The sequence below is a fragment of the Heloderma suspectum genome, chromosome 1 (assembly GCF_057233095.1).
Source record: "Heloderma suspectum isolate Gila_16-S chromosome 1, 16-S_ref, whole genome shotgun sequence".
NCBI classification, from domain to species: domain Eukaryota; kingdom Metazoa; phylum Chordata; class Lepidosauria; order Squamata; family Helodermatidae; genus Heloderma; species Heloderma suspectum.
The window spans coordinates 180,765,008-180,788,838 of NC_139458.1; the positions used below are offsets into that span (position 1 = coordinate 180,765,008).

The following is a 23,831-nucleotide window of genomic DNA, read 5'->3' on the forward strand; positions in this document are numbered from 1 at the left end:
TGTTTTGTTCAGTGCATGTGTGTGTTTTAGTGTATGGGTCCTTTGATGCTAATTATATTTTTGTTTCTATTTTTAAATTTTCAGCAGAAAGGACTAGGGAATTCTCTGCTATTTAGGGTGCAACCCTATGAATGTTTAGACAGAAAAAGTCCTACATTGGCTGGGGAATGCTGGAGCAGTAGGACTTTTTTCTGTCTAAACGTGCATAGGATTGCATGCCAAGACACTACTAACTACTATAGTGACATTCCAAACAAATTTTGGTCACAGATTTTGTTTGCAGCAAACAAAATTGTACTGAAACTTCTAAAAAGAAAGAAGAAAAACAGCTTTTCTAATTATCTTACTGACAATAATCTGAACAAGGCAGTTTGTAATTACTACAATTACTTCATTCAACACCTTCTGCAGGTAATTAGTCTATAGACTTCCCCAACCTGGTGCACTTCAGATATGTTGGATTGCAACTCCTATCATTCCCAGCCAGCATGACTGTTGAGAGAGAGTGAATGCCTCCAGATGTTGTGGCCTACAACTCCATCATCCCTCACCATTGGCTGTGCTAGCTAGGGGTGATGAGAGTTCTAGGCCAAAATATTTGGAGGGCCACAAGTTGCCCACCCCTGCTTTAAAGGAAGGAAATATAAAGGAAATAAATATTTAGAAAATATAGGTTGGGAAAATCCCCATGGTATTGACGGCAGTTTTAGCTCCTGTTACTTTCTGGGTGTTTTAGCTCCTGCAATTTGTATTTTTATTTTACTGTGTTGAAATTTGTATAATTGTGTTCTTATGCTGAGACAGATATTTAAAGTTTTGTTGTTGGATTTTCATTGTATTATTATATTTTCATTGTTCTTGTTCAACAGCTGGAGAATTGGTTTTATAAGGTGTCTTATAAGGTGTCTATTCTAACAAACTGAATGAATGAATAAATACTGTATCTGATTGACAATTTTGGACTACATATTAATTCTAGGCTGCCTAAAAGTGAAGAATTATGGGAGACAACCTTCATTACTATCTAGTGAAATCTGGCAGGGAAATGAACTTCTATTAAAGAGAAGTTGATTTCCTTTCTTCTTCTTCTTTTTTTTACCTGTTTGATTAAATGTGTTGTCCCAATGACAAATAGCTCTTCCGCAGAGGATGGGGAATTATAGCCGCCTCTATTATTTCTTGGAATATTGTTGACTGGAACAAATGTCCTTGGGGATGATTTTCAAAAGCACAATATTATTTGTTTACAGGAAACTTGGATCATCACTGTCCAATTCAGACAAAATTATTTTGCCTGGGTTTACAGGCAATACACTGGTAGAAAAAGGCAACCCCTCTGGTGGCTTTGTCAGTTTTGTTAATATGGTCCTAAAACTGAAGTCTGAAGAAACAAGCATGAACAATATTTTTTTCCTGGTAATTAGGGTGTGGATTGAAACGGCTTTCTCTCTTTTCATAGTTAACATCTATATTCCCCCAAGGAACTAGAAATTTTATATAGAATTAACCTGGAACAAATTGTACTCAGCTATCAAATTAAATAGAGTATAAATACATTGACTCTATTATTGTCCTGGCAGGAGATTTTAACACCCATATGCGCAGGGACAATAAAACACTAACAGTTACATTTGGTCATGAGGAAGGTTATTTGTTCTTTTTTCTGCCCCAGATTTAAAAAATGATCAAATCAATTCTGCTGGTCTTCACTTGGTAAAGGCCCTCTTCAAATGTAATCTTCAATCCTTAAACGGAAGGAGTCATAATGATAAATAGGATTACTTTACTTCCATTTCTGCCTTAAGGGTGAGTGTGGTAGCTTGTATTTGTATTCCATCAAATCCTGCCAATAGTTTCATTGATTTCAACACGCTTCCTTTTGGCTGCAGCAATCACTGTCTGGTTAGGACTAACTGGGTCCATTCTTCCAATTGAAAAAGAAAAACTGATCAGGAATATGTCAACTCTTAATTGATCCTGAAGCTGAAGGTACTAGAATCCTCAAATGCTCTGGGACTAAAATGGGACATCCTCTTACTGATACCCTGGGGTTTTGGAGGATCTATGAAGTACAAATCATTTCCAATTTTTAAATCCTAGAAAATAAATTGCACCCACAGGGAAGGGCCATAGCTCAGACTGACTGCCAGTCAGTGTTGACAATACTGGGCCAGATGGACCAATGGTCCAACTCAGTATAAGGCAGCTTTCTATGCTCCTATGTGGATTTAAAGTTTTTAGTTTTATGGGCTTTTTGATATGGAGTAATTTGGGATAACTTCAGAACAAGGGGTTGAAACCAATGATGTTCCCCGCCCTCCCCACCCGCTCAGGGAAGGCTCTTTGATTCCATGGAGGCTTCTGTCAGTGGAATGGGGAGGGAGGCGATTTTCACCAATTCTCCCTGTAGGTCCCCACGTCCTCCCAATTTGTTTCCCAGAAGGTTGGAACAATATGGAAGGTGGTGAGGGGGGCTGAAGGGGACAGGAGAATTGCCAGAAACTGCCTCCCTTCCCAATTTGTTTTCCAGCACCATTCACCTCAGCTTAAAGAATATCTAATCTGATCCAATATATATATGGCTTTCCTTTTGATTATTTTCCAGGTTCTGATGTGTCAGCTGCTAAGTTGGAATTTAAGATGAGGATGAGAGAGATTGTTGATCAGAGTCCTCTTTCTTTAATGGCATATCTTAAAACTGCATCCTGATTCCAAATGATTAAGCTTCAGTATGGACTGGGAAATTATGTCACTGATCAGATTTGTCTATGGCCTGGCTATGGCTCCAAAAAGCTTCTTTAGGTATCCCAAAAGAGATGGGCAGGCTCATGGGATTTTTACCCCCCCCCTTTTTTTTTGCATTGAGCATGCACAATTCCATATCACAACCTGCTTTTGGAAGTTCCCTCAAGTTAAAAAGTGGTTTGGCATAAGGCATGGTGCGCAGCTATTTAAAAAAGGCAAATCCAAACCTCCCTGTGGCCATGTAGAACCAGCCATGTGGTCCTTTGCATCTCAGCCTACATTTGCACTAAGGAAAGCTTTTACTATAGCTAAGAGTTCAATGAGCACCCTGTGCTGTCTTAGATGGGCAATATCATAGCATCCTATATAACTTAAGACTTGGCCGGGTTCAGATGATCAGTGGGAAAAGAGCCACTGTGGCTTCCTTTCCCTGCTCTGCGTGTGCCTCTCACGTGCCTGACATTTCCCCAATTACCTAGTTGTGGTATGGGTTGCTGTGTCATCCAAAGCTGGTGAGGTGAGTGGAGGGCATGGCTTCCAAACCACCTTGCAAAACCATGGTTTGTTGTAGGGGTTAAGAGAAGGTTTGGAAGCCACCCCTGCTGTGCACCTCACTGGGTTCAGACACAACAGCCTGAGCCACAGTGAGGGTAAATAAGGAAATGGTGTATGTGCAAGCACCACACACAGGGCAGGAAAAGAAGCCACAGTGGTTTATTTTCTTCCACTGATTGTGTGAACCCAGCCACTGTGTTTGTGGTGAGGAAGCAATGGAATGTATCGTCAAGAACTCCATCTCCTCTGTGTGACAAGTCCAGTTGAGGAAGTTGAAGTGGCATGTAGTGATGTAGCCACCTGTGAGTCTGTGATCTCGAGATAGCTCCAGCCTTCAAGGCCAGAGTAAGACTCAGTTAATTGGGACTGAATGATCTCAGCTGGGTTCCTGTAGGAACACCTACCCTCTCTTACAGGGTTTGGGAATGCTGCAGTAGGTGGTCTGTGATTGGCTCATTGAAATTTTCTCTGAGCAGGGGTTTTGAGCATAAAATGGAGGGGCTTGGAGCTGCCTATTGGTCTTCGTCTTCCTACACTAACTTGCTTTTGGTCTTGGAACCTGGATTGGGCCCTGTCCTATTGGAAAACCTGTACTTAGGTAATGTATACGATAGGTTTAGGTATTGCTTTGGTATTTTTATCTGGAGCATTGTTCCAAAGGTTTCTCTGAATCTTGTATACCTTTTTATCCCTTTCCCTTTCCCCTGAGTAAATAAACTTAATCTCTACCTCTAGAGCTGTGTGTGCCTTCTTCCAGGTAAACCTCAATACTAATTCCAGAGCCTTCTGCTTGGCTGATTGCTACTGTTTAACGTTTCTGGCTTGGGGCCCAGAGGCAGGGCCTGGTGGTTTGAATCCCTATTTCCTAAGCCTCAAGAGTGTCCTGTAAGGTCTGAGAATCGCCTGGTTCAGGCTGAGGTGGACGTAAGGGGTAGTGGCAGGCTACCTTGCTGGTTTGGTGTTCAACCTGAGCAAACTTTTATCCCTGCCTACACTGCTGGGAGTTAGAGCACCCCCCCCCCCCTTCACTTATATTCTGCATTATTAAGTTTGATCTATCACTGAAAATGTGTGGAAAGGATTTCTCTGCCTGCTGCTGAAGGCATGTGTAAACTGGTCAAATCAGCAGAAATTTACAATTTTTATTTGCAAGTAATAACAAAGAGGTTATGGGATCTTTGTCTATATTTGGCTTGGCTGCTGCAAAATATTGACATAAATGTCTGGATAGTCATGCAGTTGGATTGTATGCTAGGTATATGGTCTGTTATTTTATGTTTGTGGTGAGGAAGCAATGCTCTACTGGGGATCAGTATATTACTCTACATTATTTTTACAGCTAATTTTTATTATTCGAGCTACTGGCTGAAACAAATACATTCTGAATACTCTGAAGTAGATGCAGTTATATGTCGGATTGTGCTATACGACAGATCAGCACCCCTTAACTTTATTTCAAACAATGCTGAGGGCTGTGTTCCATAACAAACAGCCATAGTAACATGTTATGCACTGAGAAGAGAGAGGGAGGAGAAATTATATGGAACTCATCAGGAAAAAGAGGCTTACCTATGCATATTTTGACAAAGACTGGTTTTCTGGCACAGTAGGAATAAGTATTTGGGGCACTTATGGTGTTTTTTTTCTCCCTGTTTTTTTTTTTTTTTGCAGTTATTTATTACAGGAGAAGCAGAAAAATATTTCTCACGTCAGATTATTATTATTATTATTTCATTACATTTCTATACCGCCCAATAGCCAAAGCTCTCTGTGTGGTTTACAAAGATTAAAAACATTAAAAATACAGTATATAGAGATTAAAAGCCATTTACATAAAACACACACAAACAGATGAACAAGAGAACATGTATCTAAAATGACTTCAAACAAGCAATCTCAAGCAAACAACCATAACCCATAAAACAATCCGGGATCAATTAAACTTCCATAGCCATAAGACAATCCAGGATGGATTAAACTTATCATATGCTGCCAAATGCCTGGGAGAATGACATTTCCTGCAATGGAATGTAATGGATTTTTCAATGGCAGCTGACTCACTAGGTTAGGTTCAAACTACACGATATATTAAATATATAGTGTGCAACTGTCACTCTTTGTTTTTTTACTCACAAGGAAGCATGTGGCCCCTGATATGGATTCGGACCACTGCACACAGTTAGGGGAGCTTTAAACCTTCATCCCAGCTGCTTGTTTTCCAAAATGACCCCTCCCCGCCCCCAATTCAGCATTCACCTCACTGAAGTTTAATTGTGACCAAGTGGGACCTTAGAATAGTTTCAAAATGCACAAATCACGTCCTGGGAAGTTTGGGCATGAAGGATCATGAATCATCAGGGAAAAACTAAGGCAAGGGAGAGATGACCAAGGACAGGGGACGTGGCCAGCTGGGAGAGCTTTGTGGGTCATATAAGGGAGGCCCACCAGATCAGGCACATGGGTTGGAGGTTCTTCATTTCTCTCATAAGGGATAAAAGACTGAGCTGTAAACCATGAAATCCCTAGATAGAACCCAGCCTCTGCCATGAACCGGTTTGATGGCCATAATAGCAAGCTACCATCACTCATGTTCAGCCCCTTGTCTGAACCAGGTAATATAAAATTGACCTATCCATTTTGTATGGGACACTGAGATAATGTGTAAGAAGCATGTTGAACACTTGGAAGAGCTCCGTAAATGCGATTACCATGCTCAATTGTGCTGAAAGCCCAACATTTACCTTTCCCTCAGGCCCATTTTTACCTGCTGAGTTGGTCTTGAAGTAAATCTAGCCTCTGCTCCACTTCACCATAGTTGAGCTCACTTTCTGTTTCAGAGATGCCCCACGTGACATGAGGTAATGCTGACTGACTGGATGACTCTTGGTGGCTTCTGCTGTAATCCTCCTCCCAGATCCGTCTGTCAGTGACATCTGCCCAAACATAAGTTTATAAAGAGAGATGGTCAGATTTTGCTTGAATAAAGTGACAAAATGTGGGATATGCTACGTTAGGGAATGTCCACAAAAGTGCTTTTGCTTTGTCCTCATGTTAATGTTCAACTGCCCCATGGGCTTCAAGCTGTGTGCTCTGGCCTCAAGTGTGAGAAGATGCAGGGGGAGCATAGAGTGTTTTGGGGGCAGGGGGAATCAATGAAAATTGCCTCATCTCTGCTCTGACCATGGGATTCCTTGGTCTGTTCACAGGAGGCAAAGTCTGGAGCCAACACATTGGCTGCAGGCTCTTGTGGCAGTAGTAGAGAGAAGTACATCAATGATGGTGCTAGACACATGCATTGCACAAGGCTTCATAAAGGGGTTGCCATAAGACGGGAGGATAACATGTGGCTCTCCAGATGTTGGTGGACTACAACTCCCATCAGCCCTAACCAGCATAGCCAATAGTGTGGGATGATGGAAGATGCAGTCCAATGACATCTGGAGGGCCACATATTCCTCATCCCTGCCCTAAGTGGTGCCCTCTTGAACAAAAAAGAAGCTGAAGACATGTTTTTGCTGGCTGACATATGTGCCAGACTTCCATTGGTCTGTGGAACTAACTGGCAAAGAAGAAAAAAGTCTCATTTTGGTAAATGCAAACCCAATAAAGTCCTAACTAAGGCTTAAAAAAAAAAAAAAGACAGAGAGAGAATAGTATAAGAACAATTTGATTCATTTCAGGATTGAAATACAAACAATATATTCATATATTTATTCATACTCTTCCCAGAGCAGATTTATGCAAGGCATTTCTTAAATGCCAATAATGTTTTAAATTTGTTCTCCTCCCACAATGAAGTCATATAGGCTGTAGCCCTAGCAGATATCACAAACACTGCACCCTTGTACAAATCTGAAAATCATGTAATTTTAGCTCATGAACAATACATTAAAGATGTTTAAAGTAATAGCAAAAATGCCCGCTTTGCTTGGCCATAGGGTAGGGTGGCCATATCTCCTCTTTACAGAGTACAGTCCTGTTTTGAAGGGCTGTCAAAGGGCAGGTCACCTGGTCAACAGACTTCCTCATGATGGTGAGATATATTGTATTTCTATTTAAATTACAGTAATGATTTCTCCCCTTCATGGATCACTGCCTTGTTGAGGCGAAGGAGCTTGCGTAACTCAGTGAAGCCATAAGCTATGCTGTGCAGGGCCACCCAAGATGGACAGGTCATGGCAGAGAGTTCTGACAAAATGTGGTCCACTGGAGAAGGAAATGGCAACCCACTCCAGTATTCTTGACAAGAAAACCCCATGGAACATATCACAAGGCTAAAAGATATTATGCCAGAAGATAAGCCCCTCAGGTCGGAAGGTGACCAATATACTACTAGAGAAGAGCAGAGGGGATTTCCAAGTAGCGCCAGAAAGAGTGAAGCGGCTGGGCCAAAGCCGAAAGGACACTCAGCTGTGGATGTGTCTGGTGGTGAAAAGAAAATCCGATGCTGTAAAGAACAATATTGTTTAGGAACCTGGAATGTAAGATCAATGAATCAAGGTAAGCTGGAGGTGGTAAAAAATGAGATGGCAAGATTGAACATCGATATCTTGGGAACCAGAGAACTAAAATGGACAAGCATGGGCGAATTTAATTCAGGTGACCATTATATCTACTACTGTGGGCAAGAATCTCTTAGAGAAATGGAGTAGCACTCATCGTCAATAAAAGGGTGGGAAAAGCAGTACTGGGATACAATCTCAAAAACGATAGAATGATCTCAGTACGAATCCAAGGCAAACCATTCAACATCACCGTAATTCAAGTCTATGCCCCAACCACTGATGCCGAAGAAGCTGAGGTTGATTGGTTCTATGAAGACCTACAATAACTTCTAGAACTAACACCAAAAAAAGATGTCCTCTTCATCATAGGGGATTGGAATGCTAAAGTAGGAAGTCAAGAAATCACCGGGATAACAGGCAAGCATGGCCTTGGTGTACAAAATGAAGCAGGACAAAGGCTAATAGAGTTTTGTCAAAAGAACACGCTGATCATAGCAAACACTCTTTTCCAACAGCTCAAGAGGCAACTCTACACATGGACATCACCAGATGGTCAATATCGAAATCAGATTGATAATGTCCTTTGCAGCCAAAGATGGAGAAGCTCTATACAGTCAGTAAATACAAGACCTGGAGCTGACTGTGGCTCAGATCATGAGCTTCTTGTTGCAAAATTTCGTCTTAAATTGAAGAACGTAGGGAAAACCACTAAACCATTCAGGTATGACCTCAATCATATCCCTTATGATAAATCATATCCATTCAGGTATGACCTAAATCATATCCCTTACAGTGGAGGTGACAAATAGATTTAAGGGATTAGACCTGATAGAGTGCCTGAGGAACTATGGACGGAGGTCCGTAACATTGTTCAGGAGGCAGCAACAACATCCATCCCAAAGAAAAAGAAATGCAAGAAAGCAAAGTGGCTGTCTGATGAGGCTTTACAAGTAGCTGAGGAAAGACGGGAAGCGAAAAGCAAGGGAGAAAGGGGAAGATATACCAAACTGAATGCAACTTTCCAGAGAATAGCAAGGAGAGACAAGAAGGCTTTCTTAAATGAACAATGCAAAGAAATCGAGGAAAACAATAGAATGGGAAAGACTAGAGATCTTTTCAAGAAAATCGGAGATATCAAGGGAACGTTTTGTGCAAAGACGGGCATGATAAAGGACAAAGAAGGCAGGGACCTCACAGAAGCAGATGAGATTAAGAAGAGATGGAAAGAATACACAGAAGAACTATACAGAAAAGATCTTAATGTCCCTCATAGCCATGATAGTGCAGTCACTGAACTTGAGCTCATCACTGAACTCATCCAATAGAGTGAAGTCAAGTGGACCTTAGGAAGCATTAGTAACAACAAAGCTAGCGGAGATGACAGTATTCCAGCTGAGCTATTTAAAATCCTAAAAGATGATGCTGTTAAAGTGCTGCACTCAATATGCCAACAAATTTGGAACACTCAACAGTGGCCACAAGACTGGGAAAGGTCAGTTTACATTCCAGCTCCAGAGAAGGGCAACGCCAAAGAGTGCTCAAACTACCGTACAACTGCGCTCATTTCACATGCCAGCAAGGTTATGCTCAAAATCCTACAAGCTAGACTTCAGCAGTATGTGAAATGAGAACTACCGGAAGTACAAGCTGGGATCCGAAGAGGCAGAGGAACTAGAGATCAAATTGCCAACATTCGCTGGATCATGGAGAAAGCAAGAGAATTCCAGAAAAACGTCTATTTCTGCTTCACTGACTATGCTAAAGCCTTTGATGGTGTGGATCACAACAAACTGTGGCAAATTCTGAAAGAGACGGGAGTACCAGACCACCTTACCTGTCTCCTGAGAAACCTGTACGAGGGTCAAGAAGCAACAGTAAGAACCAGACATGGAACAACCGATTGGTTCCAAATTGGGAAAGGAGTACGACAAGGCTGCATATTGTCGCCCTGCTTATTTAATTTATATGCAGAGTACATCATGAGAAACGCCGGATTGGATGAATCACAGGTCGGAATTAAGATTGCCAGGGGAATTATCAACAACCTCAGATACGCAGACGATACTACCCTAATGGCAGAAAGCGAAGAGGATCTAAAGAGCCTCTTGTTGAGGGTGAAAGTGGAGAGTGCAAAAGCTGGTTTGAAACTCAACATTAACAAAACTCAGATCATGGCATCTGGCCCCATCACTTCCTGGCATATAGAAGGGAAAGAAATGGAAGCAGTGACAGATTTTATTTTCTTGGGCTCCAAGATCACCACAGACGGTGACTGTAGTCATGAAATTAAAAGACGCTTGCTCCTTGGGAGGAAAGCTATGGCAAAGCTTGACAGCATAGTAAGAAGCAGAGCCATCACCTTGCCGACAAAGGTCCGTCTAATCAAAGCTATGGTTTTCCCAGTAGTAACGTATGGCTGTGAGAGCTGGACGATAAGGAAGGCTGAGCGCTGAAGAATTGATGCTTTCGAACTGTGGTGCTGGAGAAGACTCTTACGAGTACCCTGGACTACAAGGAGGTCAGATCAGTCAATCCTAAAGGAAATCAACCCTGAGTGCTCATTGGAGGGACAGATCCTGAAGCTGAAGCTCAAATATTTTGGCCACCTAATGCGAAGAGAAAACTCCCTGGAAAAGACCCTGATGCTGGGAAAGATTGAAGGCAAAAGGAGAAGGGGACGGCAGAGGATGAGATGGCTAGATAGCATCACTGATGCAATGAATATGAACTTGAACACACTCCGGGAGAGAGCGCAGGACAGGAAGGCCTGGCGTGCTATGGTCCATGGGGTCATGAAGAGTCGGACACGACTTAACGACTGAACAACAACAACAACGATTTCTAAATTTACATCTACACAGGTTAACTTCGATATGCACATTTAATGCCAATCTGTGTCCTCTTTTTTGGCGATGCATTTTCTCTTTTTTGGCAGTGCATTAAGTGGTCACCCTACTATAGGGGTCTGTGACATTACCCAGTATTTTCCACATGCACAATCTATCACAAAAGCTGGAGAGTGGCCAGGAAGATTTAGGCTGCTTAGTTCTATGCACGCTTACTCTCTTTAGACTGCTGTTTATCCTACAATGAAAAGATGTGGATGGCTATATATTTCCCACCCACAATGAGAAAAGCAGCAAGAGGGTGGGGGGTGGAGGGACAGGAAGACAATTTTGAGCAGAAAAACAGCTAAAGGGTTGAGCAACTCATTCCCACTCAAGTCTGCATTCCCCTGTGGTTGCTTTTTATTTAAATTTTTTAAAAATATATTTAAGTATTTATATACTGCTTTTTAGGATTATGCAGGCCTCTCAAGGCTATTTGCACAATTAAGAAATAATAATCCTATGACAAATTAAAAATAAGAATAAAATACAAATTCACAATAAGAACAAACATCAAACAGCATAATCAAAAAGCTACTAGTTAAGATATCAGCAATAGTTTAAAATTACAATTTAATGGCATGGGCAAACCTCAAATTCATCGATTAAAAGCTGCTATAAACAAGCAGACCTTTAGAGCCTGTTTAAAAGCAATCAGGTTCCATAATAATGGGGCAACCATAGAAAAGGCCCTATCTCATATGACCACCAACCTGATGGACCTTAATGGCAGAATGCCTGAATGGCATTCATCTGAATAGAATGTCTATGGTACAGGCAGGTTCACGCAGGTGAAGAGGGTTCCGTATTGGAAGAGACATATAAATGAGACTAGTAAAGATGGGTTATAATGCATATACCATTACTGCTAGAGATTAGCATTGAACTTCAGGTTCATAGACAGAGATCTGTGCTCAATGAAGTTTTAATGATGTCTCATATTAATGGGTTCTACATTCATGATCAGTCTTTAAATACATAAACAGAAGAATAAAATCTTCTGATTAAAACACTAATATCATATTTACAGGCACACATTCATGATCTGTTATATCAACAGCCGCATATTTATACGTATTGTAGAAAACTGTGGTTCAAATTAATTCAATTAAAATGTCAGCAAAAACAACCACAGTTGACTGAACGGAACACCATTAAAAAAACAACACAGACACCCCTTATCAAGGATGATTAGCTCTTAATAACATCACTAAAAGCCCTGGGAAAGGAACAAAGGAAAATTATCTTGGTTTGTGCTTGGTCATAATGAAAATATACACCTCTTAAACTTGCTAAATTTAGCCTAGAGTACAGTTTGCACTAGGTTGCCTTGGAAAACGTTGCCATAGCTGCAAGAACACATTTCTAGTGTCTGAAAGGAACAAGGTGAGCTTCCAAATGATAAATGTATGAATCTCAGCATCTTACATGAACCTGTGAAGTCTAGAATCTACTTATAGTTAGCACTCTGGAATATAAAAAAATTCCGTCTTCTGTTAGATAAGCATATTTATGCAAGGAGTGAAATCAATGAAACACACACACACACGCACACACACACTTGAAGTGGGTAGGAAATGAATGTAGTATTTCAACAACAGAATCCTTGATGCTTTACATATCTTCAGGCATTTCAATTATTTATCCCCTCTCTCATGTTATCTATTAGCAATCAAATCCTGCACACCTTACTTGTAAAGACCTGCCACTGAAGGTGCTATGGTGGCATGTTATGCTAAATTAAGAGATAATTTATATGTTTGGATAATAATTCTTTAAAGGCATAACTCATTAAACACTGTTCTCACAGAGCTCCCATGAGGCTTGCCCATGAACAGGGTTTGCAGAATTATGCCCTAAATCCAATATGACAGCATCTCCACAGTTAAGTCATAGTGAAAGAAATATTGGCCATTCACAAATCAATCCCATCTGCTTTTACCCACTCTCAGTTTTTTTTTAATGATCTGTGCATCTGATGTGTGACATCAAATATAACTTAGGTAACTGTTGTAGGATTTGGTGCTGTTACACAAGAATGTCGTAGGAGATTTTCCAGCAGGTGGAGCAACAAAGCTGTCCTTAACTTGGGGCCGAGAAATCTCAGATTTTCAAAGGAACCTGCTAATCTCACAGACTGAAAATTTATTTATTTGTTTTATTTATTGCATTTATACCCCGCCTTTTTTCCTCTTGCAAGGAACCCAAGGCGGCTCACATTATCCTCCTCCTCCTCTCCATTTTATCCTCACAACAACAACCCTGTGAGGTGGGTTGGGCTGAGAGTCTGTCACTGGCCCAAAGTCACCCAGTGAGCTTCCATGGCTGAGTGGGGACTAGAACCTGGATCTCCCAGCTCCCATATCTCTCATTTTCAATTTTGTATGTATTTATTTTCACAAAAACACCCAAGTTATACCAGAAATGTTTGAAAGCTTGAATCATGTGTGATGGGCAGATCATGTGGGAAGTTCCTATCTCTGTGCTGCACTTCCCTGACATGGGGCGGGGGGAGGGGGAGGTTGGCAGGGGGACTAACATGGGAACCTCCCGCATGATTGCCCATGCCACATGATTCAGCCATGAATAGATGTCAGCAAGGCCACACAGCAGTAATGTATGAAATGGGCCAAACTGATCACCGTTTCTGGGGTTTAACAGGAATTTAGACGGGCTACGGACTCTGGATCATGAAGGACTTCATGGATCACTGCCTTGTTGTGGCGAAGGGGCTTGCGTAACTCAGTGAAGCCATAAGCTATGCCGTGCAGGGCCACCCAAGACGGACAGGTCATGGCAGAGAGTTCTGACAAAATGTGGTCCACTGGAGAAGGAAATGGCAACCCACTCCAGTATTCTTGCCAAGAAAACCCCATGGAATGTATCACAAGGCTAAAAGATATGACGCCGGAAGATGAGCCCCTCAGGTCGGAAGGTGTCCAATATACTACTGGGGAAGAGCAGAGGGTATTTCCAAGTAGCGCCAGAAAGAGTGAAGCGGCTGGGCCAAAGCCGAAAGGACACTCAGCTGTGGATGTGTCTGGTGGTGAAAAGAAAATCCGATGCTGTAAAGAACAATATTGTTTAGGAACCTGGAATGTTAGATCAATGAATCAAGATAAGCTGGAGGTGGTCAGACATGAGATGGCAAGATTGAACATCGACATCTTGGGAACCAGCGAACTAACATGGACAGGAATGGGCGAATTTAATTCAGGTGACCATCATATCTACTATTGTGGCCAAGAATCCCTTAGAAGAAATGGAGTAGCACTCATCATCAACAAAAGGGTGGGAAAAGCAGTACTGGGGTACAATCTTAAAAATGATAGAATGATCTCAGTACGAATCCAAGGCAAACCATTCAACATCACAGTAATTCAAGTCTATGCCCCAACCACTGATGCCGAAGAAGCTGAGGTTGATCGGTTCTATGAAGAGTTACAACACCTTCTAGAACTAACACCAAAAAAAGATGTCTTCTTCATCATAGGGGACTGGAATGCTAAAGTAGGAAGTCAAGAAATCACCGGGATAACAGGCAGGCATGTGTACAAAATGAAGCAGGACAAAAGCTAATAGAGTTTTGCCAAGTGAACACGCTGATCATAGCAAACACTCTTTTCCAACAGCACAAGAGACGACTCTACACATGGACATCACCAGATGGTCAATATGGAAATCAGATTGATTATGTCCTTTGCAGCCAAAGATGGAGAAGCTCCATACAGTCAGTAAAACCAAGACCTGGAGCTGACTGTGGCTCAGATCATGAGCTGCTTCTTACAAAATTTCGTCTTAAATTGAAGAACGTAGGGAAACCACTAAACCATTCAGGTATGACCTAAATCATATCCCTTATGAATATACAGTGGAGGTGAGGAATAGATTTCAGGGATTAGACCTGATAGACAGAATGCCTGAGGAATTATGGACGGAGGTCCGTAACATTGTTCAGGAGGCAGCAACGAAATCCACCCCAAAGAAAAAGAAATGCAAGAAAGCCAAGTGGCTGTCTGATGAGGCTTTACAAGTAGCTGAGGAAAGAAAGGAAGCGAAAAGCAAGGGAGAAAGGGGAAGATATATCCAACTGAATGCAGAGTTCCAGAGAATAGCAAGGAGAGACAAGAAGGCCTTCTTAAATGAACAATACAAGGAAATCGAGGAAAACAATAGAATGGGAAAGACTAGAGATCTCGTCAAGAAAATTGGAGATCTCAAGGGAACGTTTTGTGCAAAGACGGGCATGATAAAGGACAAAGAAGGCAGGGACCTAACACAAGCAGATGAGATTAAGAAGAGGTGGAAAGAATACACAGAAGAACTATACAGGAAAGGTCCTAATGTTCTTGATAGCCATGATAGTAATGTCCTTGATAGCCATGATAGTGCGGTCACTGAACTTGAGCCGGACATCCTCGAGAGTGAAGTCAAGTGGGCCTTAGGAAGCATTACTTACAACAAAGCTAGCGGAGATGACAGTATTCCAGCTGAGCTATTTAAAATCCTAAAAGATGATGCTGTTCAAGTGCTGCATTCAATATGCCAACAAATTTGGAACACTCAGCAATGGCCGCAAGACTGGAAAAGGTCAGTTTACATTCCAATTCCAGAGAAGTGCAACGCCAAAGAGTGTTCAAACTACCGCACAATTGCGCTCATTTCACATGCCAGCAAGGTGATGCTCAAAATCCTACAAGCTAGGCTTCAGCAGTATGCGAACCGAGAACTACCGGAAGTACAAGCTGGGTTTCGAAGAGGCAGAGGAACTAGAGATCAAATCGCCAACATTCGCTGCATCATGGAGAAAGCAAGAGAATTCCAGAAAAACGTCTATTTCTGCTTCATTGACCACGCTAAAGCCTTTGATTATGTGGATCACAACAAACTGTGGCAAATTCTGAAAGTGATGGGAGTACCAGACCACCTTACCTGTCTCCTGAGAAACCTGTACGAGGGTCAAGAAGCAACAGTAAGAACCGAACATGGAACAACCGAGTGGTTCAAAATTGGGAAAGGAGTACGACAAAGCTGCATATTGTCACCCTGCTTATTTAACTTATATGCAGAGTACATCATGAGAAATGCCAGGTTGGATGAATCAGAGGTCGGAATTAAGATTGCTGGGAGAATTATCAACAACCTCCGATACGCAGACGATACCACCCTAATGGCAGAAAGTAAAGAGGATCTCAAGAGCCTCTTGTTGAGGGTGAAAGAGGAGAGTGCAAAAGCTGGTTTGAAACTCAACATTAAAAAAACGAAGATCATGGCATCTGGCCCTATCACTTCCTGGCATATAGAAGGGGAAGAAATGGAAGCAGTGACAGATTTTACTTTCTTGGGCTCCAAGATCACCGCAGACGGTGACTGTAGCCATGAAATTAAAAGACGCTTGCTCCTTGGGAGGAAAGCTATGGCAAACCTAGACAGCATAGTAAGAAGCAGAGACATCACCTTGGACTGCAAGGAGGTCAAATCAGTCAATCCTAAAGGAAATCAACCCTGAGTGCTCATTGGAAGGACAGATACTGAAGCTGAAGCTGAAATATTTTGGCCACCTAATGCGAAGAGAAAACTCTCTGGAAAAGACCCTGATGCTGGGAAAGACTGAAGGCAAAAGGAGAAGGGGACGGCAGAGGATGAGATGGCTAGATAGCATCACCGATGCAATGAATATGAACCTGAGCACACTCCGGGAGAGTGCGCAGGACAGGGAGGCCTGGCGTGCTATGGTCCATGGGGTCACGAAGAGTCGGACACGACTGAACGACTGAACAACAACAACAAGGACTCTGGAGGGTTTGTTTGTTTGCCTGCCCTTCCAGTATTTGGGTTGATTTGTATCTTTGTACACACTTTTGGATAATGCCCTTGAATTACTCCTGCTCTCTACTTGTTAGTCTGGATTATGTGCACTAATCTATAGAAGGCTAATGCACAGAGATACAAAGAGCTGGCCTTGCTGATCTGTAGGTCCTCATTGCCCATATGATGCTACAAAGCTGCCATTAGTTGCAGTTTTCTCAGCAATTCATATATCCTGTTAGTTAGAACACTATTAAAATATACAGAAATATAAACAACCTTAAAGGACAGAGAGAATAATGTTAAACCTATAGAGAAACACAGATGCTGCAAATTAGTTATGCCCTTGGAAGGGAACAATTGCTTCAATGGGCCACGCTTCAAGGTATTCATTTTGGTCTTCCAAATGTTTTGGTCTTCATTTTGGTCTTCCAAAATGTTTTGCACTTGACCAGGAGGAATATTTTAAAATAAATGTTTCATTGAAAAATTAAAAAGCAGCCTATGGATTCCACCTATATCTTGTTTTGTAAGGTAAAGGGGAAAATGTACAGATATGTTAAACATATTATTCTCTATCAATAAGTAGATTTAAATCCAATGTATTTATTTTTATTTTTTTCTTTCCCTTCATTTGTTTAATCTTGTTTTGGAAAACTAATACAATCTTTTTTTTTAAAAAAAAGAAAGATTAAAAGGCACGTTGTGAAATAATTCTCCAAGAATCCTTAACTCTTCATACATTTTGAAAAGTACTTGCATCAGTTACCTTTACAAGAGTGACTTCTTCTGTCAGTTGGGATTCTTTCTGTTCCATGTACCATCTCCTCAAAATCCAGCACTGCAGTCTTTCCCAGTACAGATGGGTAGCCTATAATCCCAGAGAACAAGGGCTTCTGTTCATCATCAATGGATGAAACAAAAGATGATGACCTGCTTCTCTTTATCTCAAAATTTTTCTTGGCATCCTGGTAATGTCTGGCATTATCCACAGAGTCCTCATCCTCTTTGTCATAGTCTGCTAAAAAAAAGACAGAGTCAATAATATGTAATTTATTCTTGTCCTTGGGGAAGCAGGGAAGAAGTTATGTTATCATTTACCAAGTATGTTCTCTGCTAGGGATAATGTTACTTTAATGTCTTGTTACAGAGAGAGGCTAAAGAACTTATATTTATTTCCTCAAGCATAGCCAGTGTGGTGTAGTAGCTAGAGTGTTGGACTGGGAGCTGGGACATCTGGTTTCTAGTCCCCACTCGGCCATGGAAGCTCAGTGGGTGACTTCGGGCCAGTCACAGACTCTCAGCCCAGCCTACCTCACGGGGTTGTTGTGAGGCTAAAATGGAGAGGAGGAGGGTAACGTAAGCCACTTTGGGTTCCTTGCAAGGGGAAAAAAAGGTGGGATATAAATGTAATACATAAAAAATAAAATCATGCGATTCATCTCTACGTTGGTTTGAAGTGGCATCCCTGGGCTTAAAAAATAAACAAACCAGTGTGTACAAATAAATAGATTAAATGTGCTCCTGTACAAAGGATTCCTGAGCTTTTTGTGTTTCTGCCTTCAATCCTGTATCCCGTATATTTTTTGGAACTGAAATATCGAGATATTTCTAGCACAGACGATTTATTTAAGAATTTAGTTTACTGTGTCAGTCTCACTACTAGTTTGTAACAATATCCTGGGGGGATTTTTCCATCTGTTTTCCATTCATTAATAGTCAATTTAATTCTGCCATGTGTAATTGTGTTTTGGAATGTAGGCAGCCTCAGTGTTGTTTCTGGAATTTGATGCTTGTCATGTATCCTTCTGCACAATCCTATGCCTGTTTACATGGAAATAAATCATGAGTTCAGTAGGCCTTACTCCCAAGTAAAAATGCATAGGACTGGGGTTAAAAACCTTCTGATTTCTAAACAGTACAATCCTATACATGTCTCTTCATAAATGTGCCACTGAATTCAATGGGAGTTACTCCCAGGTAAGTGCAGTCAGACTGCAGCCTGAAAATTGTGAATACCCAATTTATAGTCATTGGGTTGTTTTTTACCCACAACCTTCTTCAACCTAAACAACTCATTTCTCTCTTTGGTAGCATATGTAGTATCTATCTGTATTTCATTTCGAGATTCTGCCAGACTTCATGCAGACCATCATGGATGGAAATGGGGAAGGTGAGTCAAACTGACCCTCCACATCCCACCCAAACCGCCTAGAAATAATGGGTGACCAAAACTGGATACACTATTCTATATGTAGCTTCACCATGAGCAAAAATCCTTGTTCTAACAAAGATTATTATCCTTGCTAGAAATTCCTTGGCTAATGCTTATTTGTAGCTTTATTGTATGCCCCGGGGACTCATTCACTGGAGGGGCAGTTCAAAATAAAAATAAAAATAAACTCAAGGAGGCAAACTGATCCCCCTAGTGGCACATAATCCTCTTGTGATCAAGACAGTAACTGAAGATCTTTTTCGTCCTTCATCATTGCCGGCTGATGAGTCTTTAGGGCAAGGATGGGGAGCCCATGGCCTATAGGCCAAATATAGCCTGCCAGGCCTCCCCATCTGGCCTGCAAAGGCCTCCACTGAAGCCCCTCCCCCTTCATTCCCTCACTGGGGAGCTGCTGGGAGCACCTTGAGGCAGCGCTTCCCTGGGACTCTGCATGGCCCTGGCCTTTCACTTTGAAAATGATGAGGGCGAGGAAAGCCCAATGGAAGTGCTGCCTCAAAGTGCTCCAGCTCCCAAAGGCTGCACTTGCATGGGAAGGGTGGCAAGTGAAGACAGCTTAGTGTGTGTGTGTGTGTGTGTGTGTGTGAGAGAGAGAGAGAGAGAGAGAGAGAGAGAAAGAAAGAGAGAGAATGTATGAAGGTGTGTATTTTGTGTGTCTGTGAAAGGTGTGTGTGTGTCCAGACAAGCACGTCGGAGGGGGAAAGCATATCAGCAGTAGGCTGGCCCCACCCACCCACTTCGTACTATGACCCCATCCATTGCTGGCATGTGACTTATGGTGTACTTGCCTGCAGCCGATTTGGTCCTCCAGCCTTGATAAACAGCATGGCAAACAAACCAGAACCCCATAGCATAAAACCCCGATGCAGAGTTTTATTCTCCAAGCGCTAACATAAATGTTGAAATTCCCCAAGACTAGAAGCCTGAGGGCCCTTAATATAGGTACACTATTTTCTATTCACCATTCCTTAGGTATCTCCCCTGGAATATATATTAAGATGATGTTATACCAGCACTTAGACAGCTGGTACTGTCTGGGTCATGACAGGAAAGACCAAGTGATGCTGGTGAATCCCTTCAGTAAGAAGTTCAGGAATTACTGAATTAAACACAAGGGAGTTCCATGAAAGACACAAGGTTGTAGAATGGATAACAGGATCTCAAATCATCTCTGTGTTGTGAGCTGGTTGTCAAAGAAGTCTGAGATTTGATTAAGAAGTTCTTACACCCTTGCTTTAATACTGAACAAAGATTTGTCATGAAGCAAAGGCGCACTGCTGAATTAATTGTTCTACTCCTGGCAAATTAAGTGGTTGAGGTACTAGAGATAAAGGATAAAAGAGCTGTGCAGATATTGTCTAAATTCAGTATGAAGCTACTGCAGAAATAGTTGCTATAGTAACAGCTAGGCTAACATGAAATGAGGGATGAAATAAGTACCATCCCATGTTTAGCACTTGGACAGGAAGAAAGGCTAAGACTAATGTATATATCCTTATACTGGTGGAAGGGAAAATAAGATTTCAAAGAGGTATTCCGAGGAAGAGTACTATCACTAGTAAGAAAAAGAAAACAAGGAGCTCATAGTGACAGCAGGTCATCTCAGATCCATACTGTAACTAAGCCTAAGTTATGTGCAACTGTAATAACCACATATTCTTCCCCTGTTGTTTATCCTTGCTCTTGTTTTCCTTCCCTTCATATGTTGCCTCCTTTGTGTCATTTTCTAGATTGTAAGCTCCTTGGGGCAGAGTTATGCCCTCCCATTCTTGGTAAAGTGTCATGCACATGCATCATACCATATAAATAAAAAGCAAGGCAGTGCACGCATGCATGCACACACACGCACACAAATGAGCAACCAGTGTGATTGCTAGGAAAAATGCTACGTCCTCCTCTGGCTGGTTCACACATGCGAATTCATCACTTCATGACTACAACACAAAATTGTGGACTTGCCTGTATCTGCACCACAACAGATAAAGTGCCACAGATGACAGCAGTAGTAGTAGCACTAGTAGTAGTAGTACATTTTTGTTTATTTGGCCACAGGCCATTACAAAGCCACAGACAGAATGTTCATATTATCCCCTTCTTGGGCAAGGTGAATGAATGAAGGAAGGAAGGAAGGAAGGAAGGTGCTCGAGGGAGTGGTGGCTCTCCACCTCCAGGTTGTCTGGGATGAAATGGATTATCTAGACCTATTTGAATCCAGCCGCAAGCCTGGTTATGGCACTGAAGTGGTCTTGGTCACACTGATGCCTGAGCTCTGTCAGAAGAGAATGTGACCCTCTTTATTCTCCTTGACGTCTTGTTGGCTTTTGATACCATTGACTGTGGTATCCTTTTGGACTGGCTCTGCAAGTTGGGAAAGGGAGGCATGGCAATAGAGTGGTTCTGCTCCTACCTGCAGGGTCAGTTCCAGAGTGCGATACTGGAGGACTTCTGCCAGTTGAGCTACATGGTCCCATATGGTTCTATCTTATCCCTCCTGCCTTTTAATATCTGCTGGGTGACGTTATCTGGGGATCTGGAGTTACGTGTCATCAGTATGCCGAAAACACTCAGATCTATTTTTCTTTCATCATCTGAGTCAGGTGAAGCTGCAGAAGTGCTGAACTAGTGCCTAAATTCAGTAATGGATGAGGGCCAATAAACTGAAATTGAATCCTGACAAGATGGAGGTGCTATGAATAGATGGTTCTGGTGCCCAGGGAGATGGTATTCAACCTATTCTGGAAGGGGTTGCACTTTCCCTGAGAGAGCAGGTTCACAGTTTGGGAGTACCCCTAGAGACAGCACTGTCACCAGAGGTCCAAGTAGCCTCTGTAGCATGAAGTGCCTTTTGCCAGCTGCAGCCAATTCTGGGGAGAAACAATCTGGCCAGAATGATCTAGGCTCTGGGAACTTCCCAACTGGATTATATGTGGGGCTGCCCTTGAAGATCGTTTAGAAGCTTCAGCTAGTACAGAATATGGCTGCCAGAATTTTGACTGGTGCTGCCTGGTTCATTGTGCCAATTCTAAATTGATTGTTTCTTCAGTTCTGGGCCCAATTCAAAGTGCTGATTCTTACCTTTACAGCTCTAAGTGGCTTGGAACCCCAAAACATGAAAGAGTGCTTACTCAATATCAATCTGCCTGTCCTTTAAGTTCTTGTGCTGAGGCCCTTCCTTTCTTCCATCAGAGATACAAAGGTCATCGAGGGAGAGGGGCATTTTCAGCAGTTCCACGCCAGTGCTGCAATGCCCTCCGGAAAGAAGTTTATCATGTGCCAACATTGCTATCATTTAGGTGCCAAGCAAAAACATTTTACTTACCCAGGTTTTGAAATATTTGGCAGCATGAAGTTTTAATCAGGTCCTGGGTTTTTCTTATTGTTGATTGTTTAAAAATAGTTTTCGATATATGTTTGTCTTTGTGTGTGCTGTCTGTGTATATATTTGTATGTAAATGGTTTTTATAATGTATTTTTTAGGTTTTAATCTTTGTAAGCTGCCCAGTTTTGAAGAGGAAGAGGAACTAGAGATCAAATTGCCAACATTCGCTGGATCATGGAGAAAGCAAGAGAATTCCAGAAAAACGTCTATTTCTGCTTCATTGACTGCGCTAAAGCCTTTGATTGTGTGGATCACAACAAACTGTGGCAAATTCTTAAAGAGATGGGAGTACCAGACCACCTTACCTGTCTCCTGAGAAACCTGTACGAGGGTCAAGAAGCAACAGTAAGAACTGGACATGGAACAACCGATTGGTTCAAAATTGGGAAAGGAGTATGACAAGGCTGCATATTGTCGCCCTGCTTATTTAACTTATATGCAGAGTACATCATGAGAAACGCCGGGTTGGATGAATCACAGGTCGGAATTAAGATTGCCAGGAGAATTATCAACAACCTCCGATACGCAGACGATACCACCCTAATGGCAGAAAGTGAAGAGGATCTAAAGAGCCTCTTGTTGAGGGTGAAAGTGGAGAGTGCAAAAGCTGGTTTGAAACTCAACATTAAAAAAACTCAGATCATGGCATGTGGCCCCATCACTTCCTGGCATATCGAAGGGGAAGAAATGGAAGCAGTGACAGATTTTATTTTCTTGGGCTCCAAGATCACCGCAGATGGTGACTGTAGCCATGAAATTAAAAGATGCTTGCTCCTTGGGAGGAAAGCTATGGCAAAGCTAGACAGCATAGTAAGAAGCAGAGACATCACCTTGTCGACAAAGATTCATATAATCAAAGCTATGGGTTTCCCAGTAGCAACGTATGGCTGTGAGAGCTGGACGATAAGGAAGGCTGAGCGCTGAAGAATTGATGCCTTCGAACTGTGGTGCTGGAGAAGACTCTTACGAGTCCCCTGGACTGCAAGGAGGTCAAATCAGTCAATCCTAAAGGAAATCAACCCTGAGTGCTCATTGGAAGGACAGATCCTGAAGCTGAAGCTCAAATATTTTGGCCACCTAATGCGAAGAGAAAACTCCCTGGAAAAGACCCTGATGCTGGGAAAGGTTGAAGGCAAAGGGAGAAGGGGACGGCACAGGATGAGATGGCTAGATAGCATCACCAATGCAATAAATATGAATTTGAGCACACTCCGGGAAAGAGCAGAGGACAGGAAGGCCTGGCGTGCTATGGTCCATGGGGTCACGAAGAGTCGGACATGACTTAACGACTGAACAACAACAACAACAAGCTGCCCAGAGAGTTTTGGCTATTAAAAATGTAATAAATGAAATGAAATACATTTTATTGCTTTAGTTTAGCAAGCTTTATACTGTTTTAAAGCTTTATCTCCCTATTTTTAGCATTTGTTTAGCATATCACACTGAAATCTGATATGATGGGCAGTCTAAAAATGTTTTAAATAAATAAGTTAATATGATTATAGTGGGTTAAAACCAACATGAGAGCAGCAGAATTTCATTCATTCATTCATTCATTCATTCATTCATTTCTATACCGCCCCACAGACGAAGATCTCTAGGTGGTTCACAAAGGCTAAAAACCATTAAAAATACATTATAAAACTGTAAAAACCATGTACATACAAACATATAAAGCGACAGCACACACACCAACAACATGTATCTAAAAACAATTT

The 23,831-nt window shown here is 41.9% G+C and overlaps 1 protein-coding gene across 1 annotated transcript in view; it reads right to left on the reverse strand.

Annotated features, from left to right (window-relative positions):
• KCNH7 (potassium voltage-gated channel subfamily H member 7) overlaps positions 1-23,831 on the reverse strand; it is a 430,246-nt gene that overhangs the window by 11,289 nt on the left and 395,126 nt on the right. Inside the window, exons 13-14 of the mRNA XM_084811821.1 lie at positions 17,271-17,522; positions 6,065-6,233 (exon numbers count right to left, since the gene is read on the reverse strand). Of these exons, the coding sequence (XP_084667947.1) occupies positions 6,065-6,233; positions 17,271-17,522 (421 nt within the window). The remainder of the gene's footprint in view (positions 1-6,064; positions 6,234-17,270; positions 17,523-23,831) is intronic.